Genomic DNA, 25,005 nt, shown 5'->3' with positions numbered 1-25,005 from the left:
AAACCTAATTCAGTAAGCTCCATTTTTTTCAGCTACCCAACATATACAGCCAAGCAAGCTCAATTCAGCAAGCTCCATTTTTTTCGAACTACCCAATATAGATAGCTCAATCTGCGTTAGTCCAATCCACAACAATCATCATGAATGGTCTTTTCTTCATTAGCCGCCAGCTTTCAACCTTTGCAGCTTTAGTTTTTTTTCTTCAAAGAAAGCCAATTTAGCATTCTTCTTGGTCTTGACGAATCATGTCGCCTTTTTTTTCTTTGTAGTCGTCATCTTAAATAAAACAACTTAATTCATCTGATTGATGAAATCTTCACAATTTTCAACATCACCACCTTCAACATAGTGGTTTCTCTTCTTTTGCATGCCCCCAATGGTGCCTTAAGCTGGAATGGTAGATATAGTGAGCGAATAGGGCAGAATAAACTTCTTATTAGAAAATTGAATTTCTTGCTTTGATGATTGTTATTTTCTGTGAAATGGATTGGGAAAAGACTTTTCAACTTGAGTTTTTCACTTCTTTCAGGGCAAGTCGTGCTGGCTGGTGGGGCATCCACTTTAGTAGGGGCGGTAGGTGTAGAGGATGGAACCCAGGAAGGTTGTTTTTACACTGTTTGCTCCATGGAAGCCACTATTCTTGACTATGTTGTAGTTCTTGTCATTATACAGGGGAACTGCACCATGGTTTTGCTGATCAAACACATCCAATTCTTTCGCTTTCTGTAATGTTGATTTCTCTCCTTCCTCCTCTTTCTATTGATTTTGCTGGGCATAATGTGCAATTGGCTTCCATTGAACGTCTTTCTTCTAAGATAGTAAACATTCTAGAATGTATTCTTGGTAGAAAGTTTGGTCTTTCTGGCAACATAAGGGGTTAATGAAAGGCTTAAAATAGTGACAGCAGGAATAAAAAGGCTTAATCGAATCACTTTTAAGTCTCTCCTTCTCGGTTCTATTTCCATAACCAGGGGCGGAGCCACCCATGGGCTAAGGTGGGCTCCAGCCCCACCTAAATTAAAATGCTAAAACAAAATTTTTTATATATATGTTTGACATATGAGTCTTAGCCCAGTTGGCTATGTTATTGAAATGTGAATATGAGGTCGAGTGATCAAACATTGGTCTCATCTTTAACTTATTTTATAATAATACATAAATTTTAATTAATATAAATTATTTATAAGGGTAAAAAATAATAATAATAGTGTTTTGTATTTCTTAATTTTAAACTATTTCAAAAATTTATAAGAAAAATATAAATTAATATTAATAAACAAGTTCAAATAAAGAATTTGATATCTCTACTCAAGAACTTAACAAATCTCCTAAAATTGATGTTGATGTAAGTTCTCTTAAACTTGATCCAACATTACGTATTCCGATATGGAAATATCCTTTTAATCAAAGGGATGAAATTAGACGAGCTTATATCAAGATGGAGTCATATCAACCTATTAAGAATGAGTACCCGCCGACCAAATTTGGAAATCAAAATCGACGGTTCCAAAGTCATTGGTTTAAGAAATTTACTTGGTTAGAATACTCTCCTTTGAAAGATGCTGCATTTTGTTTCTCATGTTTCTTGTTTTAACATAAGCAATCCCAAAACCTACATTTACAATAGATGGATTCAAATATTGAAAACGAGTTAATGATGAGGATAGATGCTCTTTTGTTATGCATATAAGATATAATATTTCACCACATAATAGGGCAGTTGAATATCTTGATAATCTAATGAATATTCTTGTCATATTGACAAAGTACTAAATGCACAGTCTTCAGATTGAAAACAAAATAACAGATTACGGCTTACAGCAACTATTAATAAACAAGTTCAAATAAAGAATTTGATATCTCTACTCAAGAACTTAACAAATCTCCTAAAATTGATGTTGATGTAAGTTCTCTTAAACTTGATCCAACATTACGTATTCCGATATGGAAATATCCTTTTAATCAAAGGGATGAAATTAGACGAGCTTATATCAAGATGGAGTCATATCAACCTATTAAGAATGAGTACCCGCCGACCAAATTTGGAAATCAAAATCGACGGTTCCAAAGTCATTGGTTTAAGAAATCTACTTGGTTAGAATACTCTCCTTTGAAAGATGCTGCATTTTGTTTCCCATGTTTCTTGTTTTAACATAAGCAATCTCAAAACCTACATTTACAATAGATGGATTCAAATATTGAAAACGAGTTAATGATGAGGATAGATGCTCTTTTGTTATGCATATAAGATATAATATTTCACCACATAATAGGGCAGTTGAATATCTTGATAATCTAATGAATATTCTTGTCATATTGACAAAGTACTAAATGCACAGTCTTCAGATTGAAAACAAAATAACAGATTACGGCTTACAGCAACTATTGAAAACACTCGGTGGCTCACTTTGCAAACGTGTGCATTGAGAGGGCATGACGAGTTTCCATCTTCTAATAATCGTGAAAATTTTATTGAAAAAAAAACGGAACATAGAAAGTTAAATCTGAGATGCAAGTTGGAGTCAGCCCCAGGTAATTTTTCATCCTGGCTCCGCCCCTGTCCATAACCTAGTTTCTTTTTCATTTGTATTCTCTCCACCACTGCTGTTCAATGTCGGTTCATGGAGAGTTTCATTATCGACGGGGACAGTTTCGTCTCCGTCGATCACGGAAGCGTCCTCAACGGCTGGGACTACGACTGCAGGTAGATCTGGATCTTAAATTTCGACACCGCTGCCGATAAGGGAGGCGTCCTCAACCGTTGTTGCTGCCTCAACGATTGTTGAAGCTTCAGACATTGTAACCATTCTTGCATCGCTTGTATTATCTTCCATAGACGATCTAAGAATTTGTATTCAAAACAATCAAGAAGAAATACCCTCATATAGAATCGAAGCCCTTCACGACAGTCTTCATGGATGGAAGAAGCCCTAGTTATAATCGTCTTATACTGGTACAAACAACGAGCGATCGTCTTCTTAGAACAAGGATGAACCGAAGAACGTTCGTTTTCTCCTAAAAACAAACGGTTGTAATCTCCATGACAAGCGACGATGGCAACGGTTCCCGTTATCTCTAGGGTTACCTATAAGGAAATGTTTGGTTTTAGGTATTATTCGAATAAAGAATAAAGCCCTCCACCTGTGGTTGTTCCGGCCACCAGCAGAGACAGCGGAAAACTCTCCAAGATTCTTAACCTTAAAATTATGATACCATGTTAAATTTTTGAAGAAGAAGAAATGTAAACTGAAATTGTATTATTGAAAATTATTTTTAAACAATTACATATTTCTCTTATATAGGAGTTTAATACTAACTAATTAACGAAATTAACTAATTAGTTACTAACTAATTAACAGTTTAATAAACAGTTAGTTATTATTTTAAAAGTTTGTTTATTATTCATACCTGTCAATTATTTTGATGATATTTTCTCGAGTGTCTATCTCTTTCTTAAAAGTGATTATGATGTTATTCTCTAAATATATTCCTTTAATTTGTATGAATTTCTCATTGTTTTAGTTATATATAGATATTTAGTTATTAATTTTGACATAAATTTTTTTACTTAGCTTATGAACGTATGGGTAAGGACAATTTTCATTGTGGCATATAAAAGCTGATAAAATTGTTCAACTTAGTTATCATATCTTAGGTAACTCAAATAAGTTCATATTTAGATTCATCTTAAAAAATTAAAAGATTATTGAATTTTTTACATTATAAATTTATCATACTATTTAACATATAAATTCTCAATGTTTTAATTTTGTAAATGTTATTTTATATTATTTATAAATTAATTTTTAACATGATAAAAATTGATATGGTTTAATGTTTAGTTTTATTGATTTGTTTACTCAATACATTTAGTAATTGGTTTTGGAACTAGGTAATGGGAAAAAAAATAAAATAGAATATTTGGTTAATGATTTTCATTTTCAGACATGAGAAATCATTCCTCTCTATAAATTGGGAGGAATAAATCTATTTTCGTGAGATTCATTTTCTCTCTCATTATTTCCACTTCTTATTTTTATTCTCTCTCATAATTATAATTATAATATTATATATAATTTTATTTTTATAATTATATTACATTTTATTTTATAATTAAAATAATAATATTATTTTAATTTATTTATCAAAAAAAATTATTTTAATTATTTAAATAATATTAATGAATTATTTTAGATTTAATTAATAAATAAAATTTTAATAATAATTATAATAACTAATAATAATATAATACTTTTATATAATTAATTTTAAATATTATATATTAATAATAAAATTATAATTAATTAATTAAATATATATATAAAAACTAAAAATAAAATAACAATTTTATATAAAAATTATTATTTAAAAAATATTAAAAAATTTAAATATAAAATATTAAAATAAAATTGTTATTAAAAAAATTATACCATGTTATATATTATTAAATAAAACATTAAATTTAATCAAAAAATTATTTATCCATTATTAATATATAATATTTTAAAAGACTTTATCTTGTATTATTATGTTTAATACATAATTTTTTATTTATCCAACTTTTTTGTTATAATTATTTTATTTTTTAAAAAAAATGTAATTAATATGATAAAATATTAAATATTTATTTTTTATTAAATTATGACAAACTTAAATATATATATATATATTTTAAATAATAATAATATAAAAATAATAATATTTTATATTTTTAATTTAATAAAATATAATAAAAAATAAAATTGAGATATTAATACTAGTTCTATTCACAAATTAATAATAATAATTTTTCTTTGATCCAAACATTATCAATAGAAATAAAAATGATTGATGCTTCTAACTAATCCCTCCACTTTTATTAATCATACATTTTCTTATTTTACAAACTATCAATCCAATTCCTTTTCTCATTCCTTTAATTAAACGAAGCACCCTTAGTTGTATTGATTTGTTTACTCTATACATTAATGAATGTATTCTTAGTTATTTTTATAAAATTTAAACAAATAACTTATTTTTTATTTAAAAATGTGTTTTTTAAAACTTTTTTTTCATATAACCCAACATTAAATCAGCCTTTAATCACAAAATATATCCACAAAAATATTCTTATTTTATTTTAGTAAATTTTAATTTTAAATATAAAACAACATTATACTAATTTTACTAATTAAAAATCCAAATTATTTATTTTTTCATCAAATTATTTTGTTTTTAATCCAATAAAGTTCTCTAAATAAATAACCGAACTCTATTGTTCTATTTTTATTTTTATATATTTACATATTATGTTTTAAGTCAAAGATTCATATGTTTGATAATTGAAATTTATTATAATTATATCTTGATTTCTTAATTAAGTAATATTTTATTTGTTTATAAAATTTAATCTAGGGTATGGGGAGTTTTTTAACCTAGAATGAACTTTAATTTTTTAATTAATGTATTTGTTTTTTCTTAAATTAATTTAATTTATTATTTAAACACATTTATCTTATTTATTTTTAAACATTTTTATTAGGATTATAATTTATTACTAAATACATTCTAAATTTAATTTTTATATTATATATATATATATTTAAATTATTATTTTTATATAATGTAATCAATATTATCATCTTTTAATTATTTTTATAAATACTTATTCATTTTATAATTAATTTAAATATTCTTAACAATTATAATACAAGTTAATAATTAATAAAAATGATTACAAGCATCTTATTTTTTTAATTATTAACAATATTATTAGAGAAATAGTTAGTTAAGTCTTTTATAATCTTCTTATTGACTACAACTCTCATTAATTACATTAATTATAGTGCTTAATGAATTATCCATTTCAATTTTAATACATTGATTTTGACTAAGTTTTATTTATTTTTTTCTCAATTTTTTGTGAACTATATAGAATGTACAATATAATTGATTGAGTATGAGATTAAATTATATGGAAAATTATTGATATTTTCAGTATATTAAAAATATTAAAATATCGAAAATATCAATTTTTTTATATACCTAAAAGAATGGCTAGGTATGTAACCCTATTAAATTTTTAAATATACAGAAATTCAAAATAATATTTATAAATTAAAATATATATAATACTTATAAATAATTAAGTTCTAATTTTCATTTGAAATCTAGATTCATAAATTTATTTCATTTTCTAAACAAATTCTATATAAAAATATCATTTTTTTCTTTAATCTCAATATTTATACCAATTTATAAATAAATTTTTATGTTAATTTAATTAGAACAAATTACTCCATTTACTTTTAACCTTCAAATTATTTTTTAAACAAATATTTCCTCAAGCATTCAAAAATAGTCATAAATAACTCTTTATACAAATTTTTGGGTTAAACATAATTTAACCAGCTAAATAATATATATATATATATAAAAGATTTAAATTTATTTTATATATATATATTCATAATATATATATATATATATAATATTATCTTTAATTATTAATTTTTATATATATAATTATTAAATCTCTTATATATATAATATTAATATAATATATATATATATATATATATATTATCTTTAATCATTTATTTTTATTTATTTTTTTAATAAAAAATACTTAACAAACATGACCACCAGAATCATTACACATATTTTATATTAATTAAATCTCTTTTATATAAGATAATATTATATATATATATATATATATATATATATATATATATAATTAGTCTAACTATATATATAAATATTTATTTATATATAATTAGAGTAATTATGTTTAGAAAAACTATTAAAAATGATAATTTATTTAAAAAATAATTTGATAGATAAAAATAAATAAATCAGAATAATTGGAAGGACACCCACCTTGTAATTTATTCATTTATTTATAAAAAAGTTAATATTTAAAAATAAAAATAAAATATAATTAAATTTTAATATTATTCATATTTGTATGAAAAGTATAATATATTTTGACATAATGAATATAAAAGTACATCTCTAATTTCACTCACTCATTGTTGTCAAATTATGATCTAATCGAGATTGTTTACTATACTATACTATATTTTATATATATATATATATATATATATGAAAAATAAAGATTTTAATCTAATATTACCCCGGCCTTAAGCATAAGGACCAAGCCCAAATAATTCAGATCAGATCTTCGGACCAATCATAATGTAGTATTATTATTTTAGTATTAAATTAAGTTTTGGGTTGAAATGAAGAGGGAGACCCGAATCCGGGTATAATTATGAATCCGGGTATAATTATGGGTTCACTTGATTAATGTAAAATCAAGTTTGAGAAGCACATCACAAAGGAACATCACAAAGGAAAGAAAGAAGTATTTTGTATCAAGAAGCTATTAAGTGAATTTTGTTTCACCTCACTCCACTACTCAATGTAAATATATAATATTTTTAATTTACATGTAAATCCACATACTCATTCATGTAAAACCAAACCTACAAAACAATACAAAATAAAGTATATTACTTATTTTACCGTCTATATAATTATATATTATATAATTATATATTATATAAATATAACAATATATTTATAAAGTTATTTGTGATATATTTAAATTAATTTGTATGAATTATTTTATATTACAGAAATTTTAAATATATTTTGTTACAAATTAATTCTTACAAATTTTAAATATATTTTAAATAATTCTTACAAATTAGTTTAAATATATCACAAATAACTTTATAAATATATTATTATATATATTTATATAATATATAATTATATAGATAGTAAAATAAGTAATATATTTTATTTTGTATTATTTTGTAGGTTTTGGTTTTACATGAATAAATAGGTGGATTTACATATAAATTAAAAAAAAATATATATTTACATTGAGCAGTGGAGTGAAGTAAAACAAGATTCACTGAATAGCTTTCTAATATGAAATACTTATTTCTTTCCTTTGTGATGTGCTTCTTAAACTTGATTTTACATGAATCAAGTGGAATCAAGTGGACCCATTATTATATTCGGGTTCGAGTCTCTCTCTTCATTTCAACACAAAACTTAATTTAATAATAAAATAATAATACTGTATTATAATTGGTCCGAAACATGGGAATAGAGAATTCGGTAGCAAAAGATCTAATCTGCAAATGTTCTCATCAAGATCAATAGCTCAACGAAGAACTCTTAGACAGACGCAAGCCGTAAGGCTAAATGAATAGAATATGGGGAAGCTGGTACGACATCGAAAGCTACTACACTCAATTAAGATAACTAGAACTCCTAATGTTTGAAAGATAACTTTCAATAGTTGGAAAAGACTCTTTTAATCTGTAACAAGTTCAATTCAGAAGCTGAAAAGCAATAAAATGGGTAGGCATTGAAATGTGTGAGTTTTTCTATTTTGACTTGCTCCCCGCCTGAATGGATAAGAGGCTCGTGGGATAGCCTATTTCTTTAGTTTCCACTGGACTCTTTCACAAGCGAACTCCGACGACTATTCCGACCCACATCTAAATCTCAAACAAACGCAGCTGCGACTAAAGCAGATTTAGTTATGGTGTCGAGAAATAAAATAAGATAGGGGACCGCCGCCAGGTACATCTTGGGCTTTACTAATTTTTTTTAATTATATAATTATTATCTGTAAATAATTTATTTAAATTTATAAAATAAAAATTTTAAAATAATTTTGTAAAAATATTATTTTTAAAATTTTAAATAAATAAATATATTTATTTAATATATTTTATAGCAAATGTTAATCCAAACAAATTTAAACACCTTAATTAGTGATCTGGATTTTTGACTACCTTAATCAAAATTTTACTCTAAATCTCCTTCAATGACGTTGCCCAAAATTCTTTAAGAGCCGATTGTGAGATTTTCCCTGCTCTCAAAATTTGAAGACTTCATCCAAATCCAAACTAAAGAAGTCGCATCAAAATTTTAAATTATTCAAATATTTTTTTTTAAATTTGTGATGGTTATAGGAATTGCTAGCTAGATTCATTAATTCTAGAATCCCTTAAAATTTGTTGCTAATAGATAAATAAATTAAATTGATCTGTTCCATTATATTAATTAATTTAAAAATGATTAAAAATTCAATCCTCTAAAACAACTCAAGTCTCAAAATAGCAATTGTGCTCTTAATTAATATATAATAATTTTATTATCAATTGTATTATTTTTTCTTCTTAAGGTTTACTTGGGTTTTAATAACTCAAATTCAAAAAAAATAATTTATTTTACCTCTTTTATTAAATCACTTAATTCATTAATCAAAATACTAAAATATTTTTTAATTTAAATTAGTATTTTTTATTTTATCATTATATTTTTAATATTTTTTAAATCTTTTTACCAAAATATATGAATACGGGAATAAGTTAACTATCACTTGACAAAACTTTTGTTTGCATGCTTACCAACTCACAGGAAACAAAAAATTTCACTGTGGCCTAGAATATTTGGTAGAGATTCTTCCGACATCATTAAATTAGTTTGTTCGACTTACTCGACTTCATTACTCATCCTTATGGAACTCGAACGAGTTTGTCTTTGTCGTTGCCTTTGAAATCACCCTAAAAAAATGCAAGATCGTTGGATCATCTTCATTGTAATTTTAATTTTTACAAAGATATATTATTTAATGTTTAAATTATTATTTGACCCTTTTTTTATTATTTATACGTTATATTATATTATTTACCAATTAATTTGTATTTGTAACTGCTTTTTAAATTAATAAGTGTTATTTTTTTATTAAATAAAAAATAATAATAACAATAATAATAAAATAGTTACTCAAAACACATTAAAAGATTACATTAACTAATGACTTTTTTAGAATGAAAAACACACACGTATTAAAATGAATGATTAGTTAACTTAGAATTATAGCAAAAATACTTAACTATTAAGGAAGTTAAAGGGAAAGGTCTTTTAATTGGGACCATATTTGCTTATGAATAATGTGTCCTTAAATTAAATGTGTCATCTTTCATAGTTTATTTTACACATAAAATTTGGAGTCCACCTTCATATTTTAGATGTAAAATAAGTTAGGTTTGAAGGATGGAACATTAATTTAAAGACACACATTAAGAAAAACATGTCAATATATATAAGTTGACCAGCATGTGAATTAATTATAAGAGATAATATATGAAGATGAATAACAAAGGTATTGAATATATATTATTATTATTTATTCTATTTTTGCTAAAACCTAACTAACAGGTTTATGGAAAATATTGACATATTTTTATAAATAAAAGTGAGATGAGAGAATAACTAACAGAATATTCTAGTCAGTGGATAATATATATTATATAAAAATATACTTTTGAATATTGGACTAACTAAAAATTTATTAGAATTTTGGGATAATTTTGATTTTTTTACTATTTATGTACATAGAAATAATTAAATTTTCAATAATTGTAATTGTTCCAATTATTTATAATATTATTATGTTTTTAAGTATTTGATCCCAAAAAATATGAATTTGGCACAAATTTTTTTTAAAAAAAAATAATAATAAAAAGTTATTCATCTTTTTCAAAAGAAATATCCATCCACCTAGTCACCTAGAAAACTATTTTAAATATCGACCAAACTTTTTTTATACATTACTTACCTCCACTCCAACCTTAATACCGATCACTGATTTAAAACTTTCCCGTATATATTATGCTTATTGTCTAAATACTAATTAAAAAAAACTTAGCACAAATAATATATATACACTATTAATTTGGGCCAGTTTTGAAAAGGAAAAAGGCTTGGACTTGCATAATTAATAAAATAAAAATCCAGCCCAACTACTATAATATAAATGCCTCTTGGTCTAACTTTGCTAGTAAAGTTTTATTAACCCTTTCAATTATCTTCATAAATTGATTAAAATTTTAAATTAATTTTTAAAATTTTAAAAAATATATTAACAAGTTTAATTTAAATAAAACTTTAAACTCTTAAGAATTTTAAATTTAAGATAATAATTTTTTTTTTAATTTTATTAGTTTATAAACAATTTTGATTTTAAATTTATTTTTATAAATACAAATTTTTTATTATTTATTCGAATAATAAATTAATATAATTAATTTTATAAATATAATTTTTTTATATTGTCCTTTAATTATTATTATTATTTAATTAATTTTATATGTATTTCTATAATATATATATATATATATATTGAAAATGTTCCATTTATAAAATACTTAATTATATATATATATATATATATATATATTAATATATATATAACTAATATTATTTTAAAACAAACTTTTAAAATTTTAACTAAATTCTGAATTTTATTTTAAGTAACTCCCAATTTATTTATTGCATTAGAAGTTATATTTGAACTCTACAGGTAACTTATTTAATTAATCTAAATATATATTATATATAACTTAATATGATTTCAATGTAGCTTAATGGTTAGTATATAACTTATATTTTTTTTTTCTTTTTTAAGTAACAATTGTAGAGGAGTTGAAAAATTAATTATTGGTCTCTCTTAATATTTTTATTTTTAAAGAGGGGTCTTCTTTTTTTTTTCTATCACTTCATATTTGAGTTAGTGTTTTTTAGATTTTTTATTTTGAAATTTTATTATCCGAATAATTTTTTCAATCTTTCGAGATCATTTACTGCTCATATTTTACGGATGTGTCTATTCTAATTCCATTCGAACACGATTTAAATATATAACATTTTTAATATATTTATTTATTTTTTATATGTTATAATAATTGTAAGTTTATTAATTTTATAATAATATAGTTTTTATAATATATTATATAAAAACATTGTTTTAAATATTTTATAGATATTTTTTTTAAATATGATAAAAACTGAACAGAAATTGTAAATTTACTCCCCCGTTGTTCATGTTGCCATCCCTAAATATACTAATCTTTCATCTTATAATAAATAAATAATAATGAGTGGATTTTGAAACTTATTCCAGCACTTTCTATTTGATTCTATTATAGTCTGACTTTAACCACATGATGCTGGCCCTACTTATCATTTATGAATTGTCCAAAATCTTTAGGTAGGTGGGATTACATCATATAATTGCTCTTTGTGGAGCTGGAGGAATCATACTTTATGTTTTTCTTATATATATATATATATATATATATATATATATATATATATATTGTTTTTTTAAACAAAAACTAACAAATATTTTATCATATATAATTCAACTTTAGGTAAAAATAAAACATACAAATAACTTGTTACAAATAAGCTACTCACAAAATAGGATAATTTTATTTTCTTTATTTTGATGTTAAATGATGTACTGTATTAATAAAATTGTTATTAAGACAAAATCTAAATAATTAATATTAACATTGTTCATTAACAAAATTTAATTACATAATCCTTTAATTATTTTTAGTAAAAATAAAAACATTCTTTCAATTAGTTATTTAAAATCAAACCAAAACTTTTTTAAGGGAATTTTGTGACAAATTTTCAACTTAAAATATTTTTATTGGAACATCTATAAGATTTGGAGTTGGATTCTGAGTTTAAATAACTGATAAATGATTTTTTTAATACATTTGTAAGTTACATTTGGTATTAATATATTTAGTTGGATGAGATACAAATATTTTTTTCAAAAGTTTTAGTTTATTTGTTTATATATTGTATATTATTATTATTTTTAACTATATTTTTTTTATTATTCAATAAATTTATGTTATTTGTTAGAAAAAATACAAATATTCTTTTAATTAGATTTTATTGTTATTTGATTTGTTTCTTGTGCTTATTTAAACTATATTTGTAATTTAAATTTGTTTATTAGATTTTCACTTGGATACTAATTATTATGAAATTTAAAATAAATAAATGTATTTACTGAGAAATGTCAACATGAGAATTCAGTTGAGCATGAAAGAAAGTGTGAAAGATCTTTACATTATCAACTTTAGATAGTGGACAATACAACTCATTAATTACTTTATATTGAGAATTGATTATTGTTATTTTTAACAATTTTGTTTTGTTATAATCTTGATTTGTTTTTTATTTTATTTTAAGTATGTTAGCTCTACTTTTTTGCTACTTAACTATATATTTAAATTAGACATTTCTTGGGAAAATTAAAAGTTGAGACAGTTCACCTAAACTTTTTCTAAATTAGACCATTCTTAGAAAATTAAAAGTTGAGACAGTTCACCTAAACTAACACAAGTTATGATTATTGTAATTTTGATGACATTCAATTTTAGAACATGTGAGTTAATAATAAATTTTATTTTTACTTTTGAAAAATGTCAATTTTTATTAAAACCAAAAGTGCAAAATGGGTTTAGAGGTGGAAAAAATAATAATAATAATAATAATAATAATAATAATAATAATAATAAACGTAATAATTTTAAATACCAGTATGATCGAAAATTTGCATTCCATACAAGCCATTTTTTCGGATTAAAACGGTTGCAGGTAGGGTTGCAAATGAGTCAAGTTGCTCGGTCAAAACTCGACTTGAGCTTGAATTTGACCAAGTTGGAGCCAAACTTGAGCCGAATCGTTCAATATTCGAGCCAAGTTCGAGCTCATATAATATTTATTGGGTGACTTGTCAAGTTTTTTCGAGTCTCATATACATAATAATAATAATATATATATACATAATAATATATACATATATATATATATATATATTTGAATATTAAACTTAAAATCTAAAATAATATTTTTCTTTACTCTCTCTTCAAAATCTATAAGACCGCTCATATTCCTTAATGCATTTATAAAGCCGCTCATATAACTTACAAATAAATTTTTATTTGGGTTCGAGCTCAAGTTTGAAAATTTAAGTTTAGTTCAAGTTTTTTGAGTTGAGCCGAACTTGTATGTAAATACTCGAGTCGAGTTCGAGCTTAAATTTATAAATTCGTTCGAGCTTGAGTTTGAGTCGTGCTAATAAATACTTAATCGAGTGGAGCTTGAGCTTGGCTTAACTCATTTGCAGTCCTATGTATGTGTAACATGAATCATTTGAGACGATCGTACCCATAATTTTTTCAATCGAAAACTCTTATATTTTTTCTTTCTAAACCATTCACCACATAATTAGGAGAATTAGTTTTCAATCGTTTGCGATACTGTTACTAGAATTCCATTCAATCAATTTATTTCAAAAGTTGGTTGATTAATAATAACAATAATTGAAGGAAAAATCAAGATCATGTTAAACTTTTTTAAAATAAATAAAATTAATAATAATAGAGTTCAAAATAAACAAATAGTAATTAAATAGAACGTGACTAGTCCACACTCAGCAGCATGCAATTCAGAGACAAACGAGAATGTGCGTGCGTGGATGTAATGTTGAGAGAATATATCTCAATTATTTTTCAAATAAACATCACATTATTAAATTATCTTTTTTTTTTTTTTATAATAAGTTCAAATATTTAATAATTAAATTTAAATAAAATTTTATTTTATTGTTTAATTACCTCTTCCCAATTAATCCCAACTCCTGGCCAAAAAAATGAGAAATCCAGTCCGGCTATAAAAATACGGGGAAGATCACACTGACACGTCACCTCAGACAATAATTAAGCTCTTCAGTTGTTCCCGCCGGCCAGATCTCCGATAATCCGTCGCCGGAGACACCTTTTCTTCCATCTCGTCCTTCCATAACAGCAATTCTCTTTCCCCTTAACCGCTTTATGCTTTAGCAATGGAGGTGTTCGCGTTCTGCTTGTGGTTTCTTTGACAGGATTTTCGTACGGATATAATCAGGTGTTTGTCAGGGGTAAGGAATTCCAATGACGGCGGAATATCAATGTTGTGAGACACAGTTCTTCATAAACATAGCCGTAATCGTATTTCTGGTTCTGTTCGCTGGCTTGATGTCTGGACTGACTTTGGGGCTCATGTCGATGAGTCTTGTTGATCTTGAGGTCCTCGCCAAGTCTGGAACCCCTAGTGATCGAAAATATGCTGGTACAGTATATGAATATATATGACTATTAATCTCAATTTTTATTTCGGATTGAACATGCTGCTGGTATATACTGTTCTAATCTGTCACTGGATGTTGCTAAATTTAATGTGTCACGATCGAATCTTCATTATTATGGATGAAGTTTTCCTTTCCCTGTTAAATTGAGATATCATTTTGCAGTTAAACTTAATTTGTTGACTAATTGCTTCCTTTTCTTGATACAAGTTCCAATTATTTCTGTGTTTTATAAACTGATCAGCCTTTCCCCCAAAAGATTTAAGTTACAAGAACTTTAGTTAATCAATTTTTACCTGAATGAGTTTCATCTGTCTTGTTTCTGCATCTAATAATTCTTCATCACTGCAAGACAATGTATTTCCTTGGCAGTAGTGAATAGCCAATTAATTACATTTAAATAGGACAATGTCAAAATTATTTTAACTCTTTCCAGCTTTTGAGTCACATATTTTTCTTAATAGGCACAAAGAGTTGCTTGAAGGTATGAAAAACCCAAAACCATGAGTAAGATATATACGATAATGGTCAAATTAAACAGCTTTATCTTGTAATTCTGAGACCTAATGCGTCTATTGCAATAGTATATTAAGAATATGTTAGCTTACATGATAGCCATCATCTTTTTATAGGATATCATAATTAGTAATTAATACCCTAATCAAATCTAATCACATATTATTATCTTCAATCGTTTTTATTTTTTTTCGTTTGTATTGAAAGATGTTGCCTTCGCAACAAGTTGCATTTTTCACAATTTACTAATACAAACTTAAAACTAAGAAGAAGAAGAAGCTGTCTTCAATCATATAATTTTAATATTATATTATGAGATACTATCTATTATTTAGACATTCCTCATCAAATCCAAGTTGGTATATATATCAACATGTGCATATAATAAATGGATTTGAGCTTGGAAGGCCTAGAGTTCCCTCATGATGTTGATGTTGCACTGGTCACTAGAGACCCGAACAATTAGAAGTTTGTTATTTTTAGGACTCTCTTTTGCTTTATATTTTGTACTCAATTCATTCTACAAGTTTCTACTTTCTATTGACAGCAAAGATATTGCCAGTTGTGAAAAATCAGCATTTGTTGCTTTGCACCCTGCTAATTTGCAATGCTGCTGCCATGGAGGTATCTATTGAGATTTATTTTGTGTTAAGTTTTTATAATATATCTTATTCAGTATGGTCATTCATATATTTTATTGTGTCAGACACTCCCCATTTTCTTGGATAGTCTGACTAGCGCTTATGGGGCTATTCTGATTTCTGTTACTTTGATCCTTCTGTTTGGAGAGGTAAAGGTCTTCTATTTTTATTTATTTTTATAATTTAGAGCAGGTCAACTTTTATAGCATTAAAATTTGGTGAACACAGTGCGTTCACGTTTTTAGAAATAGTAGAGCAAAAATAGAAAGAATAAAACACAGATACAAAAAAAAAAGAGTAAGGCTAGATTCCGAGGTATTAGAGGTAAGGTCTTGTGTGAAGAATGAAGATAATACTGGCATATTATAAAGCTTTACAGGTTGCTTGCTTAATGTGTACATTTTCTTGAATTGTTATTGTAGGTCATATTAGCAAAGTATGAGTACATAAATATTTCTCTTGCCTCTATAAAAGGAAAAGAACATTTCACTTGGCTGAATTGATTACTTGAATTTCCACCCACTTTTGTCTGTATTCTACATGAACAGATTATACCACAATCTGTTTGTTCTAGACATGGTCTGGCCATTGGTGCTTCTGTAGCACCTGTTGTTCGTATTCTTGTTTGGATCTGTTCTCCCGTTGCCTATCCAATAAGCAAGGTGATACTTGATTTGTAAATAATATCAGGACATAATTATTAAAGGATTATGTCACTAACAAGTCTCCTTGAACTTTCAGCTTCTAGACTATCTTCTGGGGCATGAACATAAAGCTCTATTTCGAAGAGCAGAATTGAAAACATTGGTGAATTTGCATGGTAATGAGGTATGTAAACTTCATTTCCTTGATAATGCTTACATTAGAGGAAATCGTGAACCACAAGGCAAGACATTGAAGAATGTATAACACCTGAACAATTCTAAGAATGCTTTATTTTCGTTTATATCATAATCCATACCAGGATTTACAATTCTCACATCACTTAAACCAATCCTTCTCTAGATAGAAATATTATATGTCTGTCCATATTTCGTTTGAGAAATTATAGACTTCTAGAGCTTTGCTTCAGCTATCTTGAGTGTTCCATTCCCTATTTCCTTGAATTTCAAATTCATTGAATCAGAAGAATAGATAAAATAAAAATAGTATCAAGAGTGGAACAGAAACTTATATTCTGATCTTATTGGCATTTAACTTTTTATGTTTTCTGATTTTTGTTTCCCCTCCCCCACTTCCCTTTTGTATTGCTTTAACGCTCCCTGCGCTCTTTTTTCTAATGAAAAGTCGACTTCTTCAAAAAGAAAAGAGTGGAATAGAAACTTGGGAAAATAAATTTTCTGACCAGTTAATGGTCTGTTTTATTTTCTGCTATTTTTTATGTGTTTTATATTTCTTCTCCTGTAGACTATATGCAAGTAGCCTTACGGCTGTGAGCTCGAAATTGGAACCTTAATCCTTGATTTTTTGAAAACATGGTTTTCATCTTTCCAGGAAGATGTTTCTATCATTACTTTCTAACTAGAACAAAATAAGTAATCTGCTGCATATACCAAATGCACTGGTAAAGCTCCCCAACTTGGGCACCAGTTTCTTAATCTAGAGTCCTAACAAAATAAACTAGATTCTTCAAGAGCAATGACCAAGCCAGAAAGATTTATTAGGGTATGTTTATAGGTTGAGGCAGCTAATAGGAATTGCCAATTTATGTGAAACTCTTATGTAATTGAATTCCACTGATGAAATAAAATTTGAAAAGTACAATAAGCTAATCAAATAAAATCATGGATTTCACATATGGTAAAAGCATCTATATTTTTTTTAAGATATAAACCACTATGCAATATGTAAGAAGACAAATTATATTTTATCATATTGAAAACCAACTTTTTATAACCCTAGTTAACATCACTATTTAATCAGTTTCATAATTAGGGTGAACTTGTCAGAATCAAATCATTATTCAAATTTGTTGCTATAAGCAACTCAAGATATCATGAACCAATACAACGTGCCTTGATGGTTGGTTTGTTCAATGATTGTTTAAGTCACTTGGTCAAGACTTGATATAAATTATCATTGGAAGGCGACAACTCGATTAGTATGAAGTTTAACATTTCAAAATATATATATATATACCACTATCATAGAAGCTCATGGTTATCTGAATAATTAGCATTAACAACTAACTAAATGTTACAAAATCAGGATGTAATTGTCTGAATCAAATCCATATGAAGTATGTGTTAATAAACAAGAGTTAAAATATAAATCATCATTTCTGAATCACTGTCTCTAAAGGCCTTGTTCGTTTTTTTAAATCACTATATAATCAAACATCATTTCATTCACTCTCCCATCAATCACATTACTCAATTCATTAACCAAATACTAAAATACCCTCTATTTCTTTTTAAAAAAAATATATTTTAAAGCTCATTTATCTTTTCTAATATAAGAATAAAATGAATTTTAATTTTTTTGCAGATAAAATAGATATATTCATGTATTTAAGTACATGTTCATATTAAATAAGTTTTGGTAATAAATTTATGGATGTAATTTTCCAATAAGATATTGAAGTAAATGTTCCTATTAAATAAGTTTTTGGTAAAGTGTAGTTCTCAAAGAAAAGCTTTTGGCCACTTGTAAACATGAACAGGCTGGAAAAGGTGGTGAACTCACACGTGATGAGACAACAATTATTGCTGGAGCACTTGAGCTAAGTGAGAAAACAGCTAGTGATGCGATGACTCCAATATCAGAAACGTTTGGCATTGATATAAATGCCAAGCTTGATAGGTGCTTCATCCCTTGTAGACAATTTTAAAAAGGTTCATTTCAAGTCCTTTTGATCTAGCTTTTCTTAGCCATCTTTATATGTGATCCAACAGGGCATCAATGACCTTAATTTTGGAGAAAGGGCACAGCAGAGTTCCAGTTTACTATGAACAACCTACAAATATAATTGGACTTATCCTGGTATATATATTCCTTTTGATGTGTCAACTATTAAAACATGTTTCCCAATATCATGGTGTTCAGAACATCATATTTTTTTTTTGGATTATGCGGTCATGATGATGGTTGTCTTTAAGGGATATGCTGAATGATTTGATTGCTTAATATACTCTAGTGTGAATCATGTTTTATAGTTTTCACCATTCTGAGGGAAGCTATGCTGCCTAAAAGGAGAAGGAGATCTTAGTGCTATTATTAAGTTGTAAATAACAGTCTTATCATAAGATTCATTGTTGTTTTGAAATGATATAATAGTGGAAACAGAAGTCCTAATCGTCGCCATTATATGAACTCTTTTTGACAGACTACATCATATGGATGAATTGATTCCAGATATTTTGTTTGCATTCATGCTGTAGAACTGTAAAGTATGGATTGCCAAAATTTTCAATGTGCTTGTTTGGATCCTTTCAGGTGAAGAATTTGTTGACTATCCATTCAGAAGATGAAGTGCCTGTAAAGAGTGTTACTATAAGGAGGATTCCTAGGTATGTTATGTTTGGTGGTGGTATAAGTGAAATTTGTGTTATACAAAGTGCGTATGTCAGTCCAACAGGTGGATTTGCTAATTCGGCTCATCAGCGTTGTAATAAAATGAAAAATAAGTTATAATCCAGAGTTTCCTTTTGTTTTTTGGTCTTAAAACTGGTGTTAATTAATGAGTTATGGTTGCAGTGGTTCAAAGATGAGGTTTCTTTCGTCGTCCTCCCTCATCATTGTAGGTGTTTGTTTGTTTATAGGGTACTGGAAACTCAACCATTATATGACATCCTGAATGAGTTTCAGAAAGGGCATAGTCACATGGCAGTAGTTGTTAGAAAGTGCGTGAAGACAAAAGGTATATAAGATGAATATCATGATCCCCTCAAAGCATGGTAAGTTATGGGAATTGACTGAATGATTAATTGGTGGTGATATTTGTTTGTTGTTATGGCGGCCAACAGACGACGTTAAGGTGGATATTGACGGAGAAAGGAGTCCTCATGAGAAAGCAGGAGGCTTAATAAAGAGCAAAAGATCTCTGCAGAAATGGAAAAGTTTTCCAAACCCGGGAGGAGGAGGAGGAGAAAACAATAATAATTCTTTCCAATCGAACAACAACAGCAGCAGGAGCAGGAAGTGGAGTAAGGATATGTATTCAGACATCCTCCGGATAGATGGAAGCCCTCTTCCGACTCTCCCTGAAGAAGAAGAGGCTGTTGGTATAATAACAATGGAAGATGTCATAGAAGAACTCTTACAGGTATATTATAAACCAATTCTTATCAACTTATATTATAATTATTATTAGTATTAGTATTCATATTGCAATGTTTTGCAGGAAGAGATATTTGATGAGACCGACCATCATTATGAGGATTTATACCCATCATTTTATCATCAAAATGTTTCAGAAGATAAATGTTGATCAAAGTATGTATATGCATGTATGCTTTCAAATTTTTGTAAATAGTTTGAGAACATTCGTTTTTATGCTCTACCACAAAGAGTTATGAGTATGCTACTAAATTATATGAGTATGCTGCTTCCAGATTTTGATTGATTGATTATTGAATTAAAGATCTAGTCCATAATGGTGTTGTGTTTTATTATTATTATTATTATTGTAAATTTGTAATAGCTGCATCCCTTAATTACTAGACTACATGTACTTGTTTTGATAGTCTCCCTAAATTTTGAAAAGGGTAGTTAAAAAAAAAATCTTATTATTTTTTATTTAATTTGTTATATTAAAAATATGTAGTATTTTTTTTAAAAGAAATGATTCAACACATTTATATTAAAAATTATAAGAATAGTTTAAATATATGAGAAAATTAAATTCAACACATATATATTAAAAATTATAAAAATAGTTTAAATATATGAGAAAATAAAAAAAATAAGTTAATCATTAAGATATTAAAAAGTAAAAAGAGTTGCTATTGGGGAAATTTGACAAAATGACCCCAAAGATAGGGTTATTTGACCTAGTGGTCACTTGATAACTTTATTTGCTATTGTGATCATTTTTATTTTTTTTGGACGAAATTATCCTTTTCGCGTAACGTAAAGGGACTTTGCGTTTTCCGAAAGGATTTTTTCTTATATAAATATTTAAATTTTTTCGTTTCGTCATTTTCTTTCTCTCTCTTCCCTCTCTTCTCGCGACGGCACGACGTCGGCGGAACCACGGCAAAACCCTAAACCTAAACGAACACATTATACCGATCGACGACGAAAACACGTTCTAATATCAGGTGATTGGATCGATTTATGTTTTATTTTCATTATATTCATCTTCAAACATAAACCATGAGGTTTTCTTATTATTCATCTTATTGTTTATCGTGGTTGTTGATCTTGTCGATGATGCTCTGATTCGGTTCCGTTTCAGGGAAGATTCATTTGATTCTCGCGACTTCCCGTTTTGCGAAGGACTTCACGTTTCGCGGAGGTTCATCGCGTTACGCGAAGCAGCACGGTAGGCACGCGAAACGGCACTATCGGTACGCGAAGCGGCACAGTCGTCATGCGAAACGGCACAGTCGTCACGCGAAGCGACACAGAGTTGTACTTAAATTTGTGTAAAACATCAAATTCGATTTCTAATGTCATACTCTTCAAATAATCATTTTTTGCTTAATTTTTTTTCAAATCGAACATTACAATCTCATTTATGTAGCAAGTGTGTATGATTTGTATAGTATGAATGTTTTTGCATGTTGTTTTGTAATTTTATAATTTTAATTAGAATTTTACAATCTCATTTATGTAGCAAATGTGTATGTCTTTGTTAAAATGTTTTAAATATAAGGTGATCCGGCATATAAATGTGATATTAGACAAACTCAGACCCGTTTGGCATTTTTCTCCTCCAATCTACCTTTAGACCCAAAATGATAAACGCCCGTTTTCTCTCTTTCATTTTGCATACTCGTAACCATAAAAACATAAAATGTATCATTTTCATTTTAAAAATTCATTCTCAAACTTAAAACTATTTTCAGAAAATTCTTTTTAACACAAATTTTTTAACTTTTTTAATAGTACATATATAATTATCTAACATTACAAATTACATCATAACTTTACAATAAATTATTAACTTTTAAATTCTCATTCAAGTATAATTTTTTTTTAATAAAATTAATTATATATCAATAATTTATACACATACAAACAAAAAAATTAAACATTATTAAATAAACACAAATTACATTACAAATTAAATTATTTTTATTATTTTTTAGTTTTTTTTATTAATGTTATTTATTATTATAAATTATGATACGTAAAAAATATTAATATAAAATGTAGGATAAGAACAAAAAAAATATTAAAAAATTATATAAAATATTAAAATATAAATAAATTAAAATAATAAATTTAATATATAAAATATATCTAACTTAAATATAGGAACTAAAAATGTGGGTTTTGAAGAAAAAGAATTTTATAGAATACTCAAAATAGGTTTAGGTATGTCATTGGGTTGTTTAGTGTTGTGTTGGGGAAAGCCTTAAATATTCATATTTGTATTTTACTATTCATATATGCTTTTTATTTTCAAAATTATAAACGAGTCCTTTGATTTTTGATATACATGTAAACTTTATTTATTTTTTGTTTGATTTTTTTAACTACTAAGTTTAATGTAAAAAAGGCTATATTAATTTTATATATTTAATTTTTTCATATAATTTATTTAGATATTTTTATTAATATATTTTGCCTATCATTAATATTTAGATAAAAAAGGTTAAAAATACAAGAAAAAATAAAATCAAACGCCAAATAATAAAAATAGGATTAATTTATTTTTTAATATATATAAATTATTAATGTGTAATTAATTTTATCATAATTTTCTTTAATTGAATGAAAAAAATATTGAGATTTTAATTTGTAAAGTTAATAAATATTTAAATGGTATTGACAAAGTTAATGTAAAAAAAAATATTTAAATTTTTTTAAATTTAAAAATAAGTTTTTAAGTTAAAAGATAAATTACTTTTGACTAGCCTATACCTATTTTGAGTTTAAAAGTTAGAGAAGTATATTTTTGGTCTTACGGCCACTGTCTAGCCGGTAGGGAAACGACTGCTTTTGTTGTTTGAAGCAAAATAAAACCCTTTTCCTCCTAATAAAAATAATAATAAAATTATATCATTTGGTTTCAAATTATTTTCATGTCCAACATCAATTTTCAATGTATCTTCATTGGTCCGGTTGAAAGTGTAGTAGTTTTTAAATTTAAGATTTATATATAATATTTTTTAATCTTATTTATTTAATTTAATTAGGGTTGTGAATTTTTTTTTGGAAAAATCGATAATCTAGTTACCTTTTTACCGGTTAATAGATTCTAACATGTTTTTTACCGGTTAAATAATTCAGTTTTCAGTTAAACTATTTTTTTACCGGTTTAATCGATAATAATTTAATTATATATTTACATTTTATAATTTTTATTCATTTTTTTTAAATATTAGATATATTATAATATTTAATAGATATATATATATATATATATATATATATATATTATAAGAGGAGTGATAGAGTGAGGGAATTTGGTGAGGGAATTTGGTGAGGGAATGACGTGGCATCACCTTCATTGGTTAGAAAATGTAAAAGTGGGAGAAAAGAGAGAAAAAAAAGAAATTATTTGATTTTTTGATCGAAGATTATGCCACGTCATTCCCTCACCAAATTCCCTCACCTAATCATTTCTCATATTATAATTTATATTAATTATTTTTTAAAATATTAAATATATTATAATATATATTAGTTTGGTAAAAAATATCAAATTTGTCTATTTTTTTTTTAAAATTTAACTTAAGTCTTCATTTAATTTATTTTCACCGTATATACTTGTTTAATTAATGAAATTTATCTAATAAATTTAATATTTTATTTAAAAATTTGAATTATCAGTTCTCTCGATTAACCGATCAGAACCGATAAAATCGATACCAATGTCGGTCGATAAAATAAAGGATAAAATCGGACTTAACCGGTCAACTAACACCCCTAAATTTAATCACTTCAAATTTTATGGACAAGTCAACTCGAGAACTAATAATCTGACTCGTTTACTCTCACCAAACAGGTCATGCGCTGTGGTGCGAGGATCGATAATTTGAAATTAAGTATTATTATGAATATTTATATATTTGGTTATATTTTTTAAAATAAAATAAAAATAATGTTAAATCACTACATTTTTTTTATAAATTATAATAAAATTAATTTATATTGTAATTTAGTCTTCAATGAAAATTAAAGTAGATTATGGAATTTTAAGTTAGTTTTTTTAGGTTAAAAAGAAAATTAATTAATGTCTTTTTATTGTGACGTCCCATTCAAATGGCTTGAAAATTTGAAGCACACAATGTGCATATCTAGAATGTTTTGAAATATCTAGATTTTGCTAAATTTTTATAGCCTTTTCTCTTTGGTGAAACTCTCTAGAATTCTCTAAGAGTTCCCATGTCTTTGTAAGATAATAGAACTCTCTAAATTTTTCTAAGAGTTTCTAAAGTATATATAGTTAATAGAATTCTCTAGAAGTCTCTAGGAATTCTTGGGTATGGATTAAGTAATATAAGAGTCTAGAAAACCCTAGGTCAAGGATGATTTAGAATGATCTCTCTATTTGTATGTAAACAAGTCTTGATCATAAACCAAACACCCTACCTCACACTTGTAAAACAATAAGCAATATACAAGATATTCTCCAAGCTCTTTCTCTCTCAAAGTGTTCATTCTTTTTGCATCTTTTAAGAGTCTGACTAGCTAGGATTGAGGCACTATAGACTAGTGCCACAC

At 26.0% G+C, this 25,005-nt stretch overlaps 1 protein-coding gene and 1 pseudogene across 1 annotated transcript; one reads left to right on the top strand and one right to left on the bottom strand.

Moving 5' to 3' along the window:
• Window positions 1-296: 296 nt before the first annotated feature.
• LOC124933789 lies at window positions 297-987 on the bottom strand (annotated as a pseudogene).
• Window positions 988-14,536: 13,549 nt separating this feature from the next.
• Window positions 14,537-20,777, top strand: LOC124919078 (DUF21 domain-containing protein At2g14520-like). The gene is made up of 11 exons (XM_047459216.1): window positions 14,537-14,994; window positions 16,074-16,150; window positions 16,233-16,316; window positions 16,716-16,829; window positions 16,909-16,995; window positions 18,830-18,969; window positions 19,062-19,149; window positions 19,603-19,676; window positions 19,929-20,026; window positions 20,133-20,431; window positions 20,510-20,777. The coding sequence occupies exons 1-11, from the start codon at window positions 14,817-14,819 to the stop codon at window positions 20,594-20,596; spliced, it is 1,326 nt and encodes a 441-aa protein (XP_047315172.1). The 5' UTR covers window positions 14,537-14,816; the 3' UTR covers window positions 20,597-20,777.
• The last annotated feature ends 4,228 nt before the right edge of the window (window positions 20,778-25,005 follow it).

Source organism: Impatiens glandulifera, chromosome 1 (genome assembly GCF_907164915.1).
Source record: "Impatiens glandulifera chromosome 1, dImpGla2.1, whole genome shotgun sequence".
In the NCBI taxonomy this organism is placed as follows: domain Eukaryota; kingdom Viridiplantae; phylum Streptophyta; class Magnoliopsida; order Ericales; family Balsaminaceae; genus Impatiens; species Impatiens glandulifera.
The sequence above is the reverse complement of the archived record's forward strand: the minus strand, read 5'-3'. Positions and strand labels throughout refer to the sequence as shown.

Excerpts from the sequence above, each read along its gene's own strand:
- LOC124919078 (XM_047459216.1), top strand. The coding sequence starts at position 14,817 with ATGACGGCGGAATATCAATGTTGTGAGACACAGTTCTTCATAAACATA. Across the intron at positions 16,830-16,908 it reads TTGCCTATCCAATAAGCAAG|CTTCTAGACTATCTTCTGGG; the intron begins GTGATACTTGAT and ends TTGAACTTTCAG. Across the intron at positions 18,970-19,061 it reads ATAAATGCCAAGCTTGATAG|GGCATCAATGACCTTAATTT; the intron begins GTGCTTCATCCC and ends GTGATCCAACAG.